Source organism: Populus euphratica, unplaced genomic scaffold (assembly GCF_000495115.2).
Source record: "Populus euphratica unplaced genomic scaffold, PopEup_1.0 scaffold40.1, whole genome shotgun sequence".
In the NCBI taxonomy this organism is placed as follows: Eukaryota; Viridiplantae; Streptophyta; class Magnoliopsida; order Malpighiales; family Salicaceae; genus Populus; species Populus euphratica.
In genome coordinates, this window is record NW_011499912.1 from 1,016,397 (window position 1) to 1,023,051 (window position 6,655).

A 6,655-nucleotide genomic window follows, 5' to 3' on the forward strand; every position below is an offset into this window, starting at 1 on the left:
AAAAAACTGAATTATTTAATTAGATGATCAAGTCATTGGTTATTAGATAAATTATTTTCTATTAAAATATCATTTTATTTTTCTTTTGAATTCATTAAATTCAAACTCCACTAACTTTAGTTAGAATCCAATCATTTCTGTTAAATTTAATTAGATTAAAGTTAAAACTAGTAAGTTAAAACTAGTATTTTAAGTTAAAACCTGATCTTAACCGAGCTCTGACTCATATATTTCCTGATATTAAAGAATCTCAACAATTAATTTAAGTAATTAAAAAAATACCAAATTGACAAATAATTCTAATAAAAAATAAATTGATAAAAAACAAGGACCGTCCTGATACTTTGCCTCCTCTCTGTCCCGCTCTCCGTTTCTTCCAATTCGGCCCAATCCATCTGTTATCCCGTCACCAAAGCCCAACAAAGACAAATCAGTAATGGCACATTCGTAAATTCCAGCCCATTCATCTCATCAGCCAAAAACCCTAAAATGCACGGACACTTACCTCTCCCACTCCTTCCCCGTCTTCTACATTCTACAGCAAGCTGTGCAAAGCCCTCCCACCTCTCTATCTCCTAAGCATCCTCTCAGTTTCTCTCTCTATAATCTAGAGAGAGAAATATCGATTAAACGACATCTAGCAATGGGAGAAATATCACTCAACGAATTAGAAGCGAGAGCCGATGCGGCTGGTATCGATCTTTCGCAAATCGACCTCGATTCAATCCAACTTCCTCCTGGCGATGATTTTGGCATTATTAGGTCAGTTTTTATTATAAAATAGCTGTATCAACTGTTCTTGTGTTTTTTTAAGTTTTGTTTGGCTGCTTAGAAAGCAAAAAGTTAGTTTTTTCTCGTTATTTGTTTAGTTTTGATTCATTATGATAAGACTTATTAATTAATTAATTTTTTGTTTTATTGGGGGAATCTAGGTTTGGATATTGTGACTATGTAGTTTGTGCTTTGATTATGATCTGTTATTTTACTATTTGGGTAGTGATGATGAAGATGTCTATCAAGAAGAACAGATGGATTTTGACTATGGGTTAGGGAACACTATTGTAGTCGATAATCTTCCAGTTGTTCCAAAGGAAAAGTTTGATAAGCTTGAAGGAGTTGTCCGTAAGATCTATAGTCAGATTGGTGTTATTAAGGAGGATGGCCTTTGGATGCCTGTTGATCCTGACACTCATAAAACCTTGGGATACTGTTTCATCGAATACAACACTCCACAGGTACTGTCAATATGTATGAGTTTATGCATTTACTTCCATTTCCTTGAATTTTTGGATGATTGTTAGTCACTATACTTTTCCTGCGTCCATATGATCAAATGTGGTTTTATGTGGCTGACTAGTAATTATGTCACAGTAGAAATGTGAAGTAGCATAGGTAGTGATTAAATGTACTTTACATGCTAATATAGAGCACATTTAGGGTATCTATGCTAATAAGTGCTGGCTTTTGAAGTCTTGGATAGGTAGCAAGTGTTGTGTCTAGCATACTATACATAGCATAGTTAGGGCCTTGGATCTTGTCTGGATGAATGAAAGTACTGTCTTTTGAAGGCTTGATTGCTATTAGAACAAGTTCTTCATTTTTCTAGTAGAAAATTGATGAAACATACTTAGGCTTGTGCCTAGCATGTCTGAGGTCCACAGTCAAGCAGGTTTTTTTAATCGTTACCAATTCATTGGTTATGATTGCAGGAAGCTGAGCTAGCTAAGGAGAAGACAAACGGGTACAAGCTTGACAGAGCCCATATTTTTGCTGTCAATATGATTGAAGATTTCAACAGATTTATGAAAGTTCCTGATGAATGGGCACCTCCAGAGATAAGGCCATATGTTCCTGGGGTAATTAGTTCAGTAACTTTCATCTCATCCTTTCCCATTTTCTTTTCTGCTATCAACATTGCTGGATGATCTGATTCTCTACTCTTTCAAGCTTATCAACTAATGTTCCTAACAGAGAAAGAAATAACAACTTAGACCATAGACATGGTGTTCTTTTGAACTTCCTGGAGTCTATTTTGTATTAAATATTCTGTGACTTGTGTCATAAACAGGAGAATCTTCAAAAATGGCTCACTGATGAAAAGGCTCGAGATCAGTTTGTGATTCGTGCTGGCTCAGATACCGAGGTGTTCTGGAATGACGCAAGACATTTGAAGCCTGACCCTGTTTACAAGCGTGCTGTGAGTGCTTTGTTTTCTTTTGATAATCTGACGAGTTTCTTTTTTTTCTCACGGCTTAGAAAATGCACAGACTATGGTGAATGACTTTACATGTTTATCTATACAGTATTGGACTGAGAGTTTTGTGCAGCGGTCCCCCCTTGGGACATACCTGGCAACAGTTCATAGGCAGGGTGCTGCAGTTTGGGGTGGTGCAAGTACCTTTAATCGGCTAATGCGTTATGCTCATCCTCAGGTTTTTTTTTTTTTTTTTGCATCTCTTTCCTGTAATTTGACATGGAATTTTGTTTTTCTGTTTAATAATACCCATTCTGATGATATCATTTGCAGGTTAAACTCATTGATTTTTCCCCTGGTGAGAAATATTTGGTAACCTACAGCAGCCATGAACCAAGCAATCCTCGTGATGCTAATGTGAGTTTTTTCTCTTTTCTTGTTTTCTCCTTGCGGTGTTGTCAGTTTACTTCTCCATGGTGCTGGGACTAATGTGCTCTTTTTTTTTCAGAGGGTTGTGATAAATATTTTTGATGTGAGAACTGGAAAAGTAATGAGAGATTTTAAGGGCAGTGCTGATGAATTTGCTATTGGAGGAACTGGTGGCGTTGCAGGAGTCTCTTGGCCTGTTTTCAAGTGATTTTCTTTTTCCACAATATCCTCAATCTTATAAAGCTTCTTGTTTTCTTTCAAAACTAATTTGTCCACTTTCAGTATTGATCACAAGGTCTGATTTGATATTTCATGCTTTCCAGGTGGGGTGGTGGGAAGGATGACAAATATTTTGCCAAAATTGGGAAGAACATGATTTCTGTGTATGAAACTGAGTCATTCAGCCTTGTAGACAAAAAATCCTTGAAGGCTGAAAGTGTGGTGGACTTTAGTTGGTCACCAACAGATCCAATTCTTGCTCTCTTTGTTCCTGAACTTGGTGGCGGGAATCAACCTGCCAGGGTGAGTATTTAGGTGTAAAATGGATGGGCTGTTTTATTTGCAAATAAAAGATCTGACTTGTGTTCTGTATTCTCACCAAATTTATAGGTGAGCCTTATTCAAATTCCAAGTAAAGAGGAGTTGCGACAAAAGAACCTTTTCAGTGTCAGCGACTGTAAGCTGTATTGGCAGAGTAATGGGGACTACCTTGCTGTGAAGGCGGATAGGTATACAAAGACTAAGAAAAGCACATATACAGGATTTGAGCTTTTCCGTATAAAAGAGCGGGACATACCAATTGAGGTATTGGAACTAGACAACAAGAACGACAAGATTATTGCCTTTGCTTGGGAGCCAAAGGGCCATAGATTTGCTGTCATTCATGGTGACAGCCCCAGGCCTGATGTAAGCTTTTACTCAATGAGGACTGCTCATAATACTGGTCGGGTTTCAAAGCTCACTACACTAAAGGGCAAACAAGCAAATGCTCTTTTCTGGTCACCGTCTGGTCGTTACATAATACTTGCAGGACTTAAAGGTTTCAATGGTCAGTTGGAATTCTACAATGTTGATGAGCTTGAGACAATGGCAACAGCTGAGCATTTTACAGCAACAGATATTGAATGGGATCCCACTGGAAGGTAGTGTTTGATAGCATTGATGAGGTGGCTATTTGGGCAATCATAATATTTTTGTTTTTCAACAAGCAAATGAAATTGCTAATCATATTTGCAGTGTTCGATATGTTTCCTTTTTGATAGCTTGAATCCAGCTGATCCATTGTTATCGAGCATGTACTATGATTGTCGTAATTGTCCTGTATGCAGGTATGTTGCAACTTCAGTGACTTCAGTTCATCATGAAATGGAAAATGGCTTCAACATTTGGTCTTTCAATGGAAAGCTACTTTATCGGATACTGAAGGATCATTTCTTCCAGGTAAGATCAGTTATTGTTCCGTCAGAGTCAAGATTTTATCTTGGCAGTGCCTTTATTATCAACTTTAATTGGCTGGAGGTATTTATGCATACAATACCAATATTATCTGTGTCACCTTGGTGTTATCATGATTTCAGCAGCAGTATATGTTGAACAAGTGTGCATATCCTGGAGTCTGAACCTTTTTTTAATTATTATGAAAGGAGAGGATTGAAAATGAGATCTCTTAAGAGGCAGGGAGGGGGCAATTGATTCAGAAGGCTCATTAGCACTTGTTATTTTACCACTTTGATAGTATCATTGGTCGGTTCTTACTTGAGATTGATCAAGAACTTGAAACATTATGTCACATCATTCTGATTCATCTGCTTCTAATCATTTGCTTTCCTGTTGATTTTATATCATTTATGACAGTTCTTGTGGCGCCCAAGGCCACCATCCTTCTTGAGTCCAGAAAAGGAGGAAGAGATTGCTAAGAATTTGAAGAAGTATAGCAAGAAGTATGAGGCAGAGGACCAGGATGTGTCTTTGCTATTGAGTGAACAGGACCGTGAGAAGAGGAGGATGTTGAAGGATGAATGGGAGAAGTGGGTGAGTGAATGGAAGAGGTTGCATGAAGAGGAGAAATTGCTGAGGCAGATGTTAAGGGATGGAGAAGCTAGTGATGAAGAGGAAGAGTATGAGGCAAAAGAAGTTGAAGTTGAAGAATTGTTAGATGTTTCCGAGGAAGTTCTTTTTGAATTCGGACAGGATTAAGCGCTAGTGATAAATTCAGATATCTAAACGCTATTCAGAGGCTGTTTTCTACTTCACGCAACCTCTGCTGATACAAAAAAAAAAAAAAAAAGAGGCTTGGCTTTCGGTCAACACTTAAGTTTAGTTTTTAATTTTTAATTTTCTGGTAGAGAGTTATTGTTTGGTGTTTTTTCTTGGATTTTGTTAGTCCTGGTAAGGGCATAACTTTTTTTTTTAAAAAAAAAAAAGCTTCTTATTATGGAACTAGCCTGTCAGATACACCCAATTTTGTTAGATTATTGCTATTATTATTATTATTATTGAAAAGAATCAGTAAATACTGGATGGTTACTTATTTATTTCGATTTTCTTATATCATTCGGGGACTACAATATCACAAAAATGGTGAAATGGAATGAATCAACTACATAACTGATCCTGCAAATTACTTATGAATCTTATTGTACGAAAATATGATTTCTTATATCATTCGGGAAGTACATATCCATTATGATTTTATTCTACCTTAATTCTATTTTATATCTATTTTTATGTGAATATCTATATCTATTTTTATATGAAATTAATAAGATAGTTAAAATATAATTATTTTAAAAAATATTTATAATAAATATTTTTAAAGTGTTTTTTACTTAAAAATATATTGAAATAATATTTTTTAAATTTTTAAATTTTATTTTGAAATTAATATCTAAGCAATAAAACACAAAAAAAAAAATTAAAACAAAGAAAAAAAAGAATTTCAATTATTTTTAAAATTTCTTAAAATATAAAAACAAAAAGGCTTTTAATATGTTAAATTTTATTTGCATCTTTCTCATAAAATTACTTAAAGCATTTGTGTTTTATATATATATATATATAATTTAGGATGCTCAAGCTAGTTTATATATATTATAATTAATTACTGAATTCACTAAATATTTTACAAATCTAATAGGTAAATAAGATATCGTTAAAATAAAAAATATACACATAAAAAATCAAATCTACATGCAAAGATGGAATTTCTTTCTCAAATCACTGGACCACAATCTCTAGCATACCATGACAGTAATCCCTATGTCCTTTTTTCTTTTAGCCTATGGCAAGTTGCCGCAAGTTTTTGATGAAATTCGTAATGCTATCCTATAATATAAATTACAATAATCGATAATATCAAATAAATGGTCTTTAATTCCAGCATTGAAGTTATTGTATAAACATGAAAAACCCAGATTACCTACCTCATCTTGCTTTGAGCTTCTTCTTTTCATTCCATTAAAAGAAACCTTTTTTTTTTTTTACTCTTCTTACAAATGAATTTAGAAAAATTCTTTTTTATTTTGAGAAAGTTCTAGAAACCACTTTATTTCTTGGTGTCGGTAGAGAATCTATTTTCTTTTTCAAAAAAAAAAAAAGATCCGGGAGATTGTCTAATTCTTACTCTCAAATTCTTTGTTTACATGGAAAGAGGGGGGTTCAAACCCTCAGTATGAACGCCTAAGTCCACTCAGCTATCTCTTCCAATTGAGAAAATATAATCTCTGTTACATTAGAGACAACAATACAGTAATACGCAGCACAAGTAGGGCTTGAAAAACAAAAATCCTTCTAAAGAAAAGTTCAGAATGAGTCAGGCTGCGCATGGCTCCTACCTATCAAGAATCAAACATGTGACCTCAGCTTTGTCTTGTGCTCATTGTTCATATGTAAATACAGCATTATAAAAACCCTGTTTCTTTTAAAATTTTCAGCTAATTTCATCTTCCATGTCTATTTTTCTTTGATCATGTTGGCCAACATCATTTTAATCATCTCACTCGGCATCATCATAAATTATCTAGGCATGAAAAA

General features: G+C 34.7%; 1 protein-coding gene across 1 annotated transcript; it reads left to right on the forward strand.

The window, feature by feature from the left end:
* Nucleotides 1-482: 482 nt before the first annotated feature.
* LOC105134132 (eukaryotic translation initiation factor 3 subunit B-like) lies at nt 483-5,076 on the forward strand. The gene is made up of 11 exons (XM_011038430.1): nt 483-762; nt 998-1,235; nt 1,710-1,856; nt 2,069-2,197; nt 2,304-2,432; nt 2,528-2,611; nt 2,703-2,827; nt 2,947-3,145; nt 3,233-3,765; nt 3,952-4,063; nt 4,478-5,076. The coding sequence occupies exons 1-11, from the start codon at nt 644-646 to the stop codon at nt 4,817-4,819; spliced, it is 2,157 nt and encodes a 718-aa protein (XP_011036732.1). The 5' UTR covers nt 483-643; the 3' UTR covers nt 4,820-5,076.
* The last annotated feature ends 1,579 nt before the right edge of the window (nt 5,077-6,655 follow it).

Bases quoted from the DNA above. Each gene is read 5' to 3' on its own strand.
- LOC105134132 (XM_011038430.1), top strand. From the start codon at position 644: ATGGGAGAAATATCACTCAACGAATTAGAAGCGAGAGCCGATGCGGCT. The intron at 1,236-1,709 runs GTACTGTCAATA...TTATGATTGCAG, and splicing joins TCGAATACAACACTCCACAG to GAAGCTGAGCTAGCTAAGGA. The intron at 2,612-2,702 runs GTGAGTTTTTTC...TTTTTTTTTCAG, and splicing joins GCAATCCTCGTGATGCTAAT to AGGGTTGTGATAAATATTTT.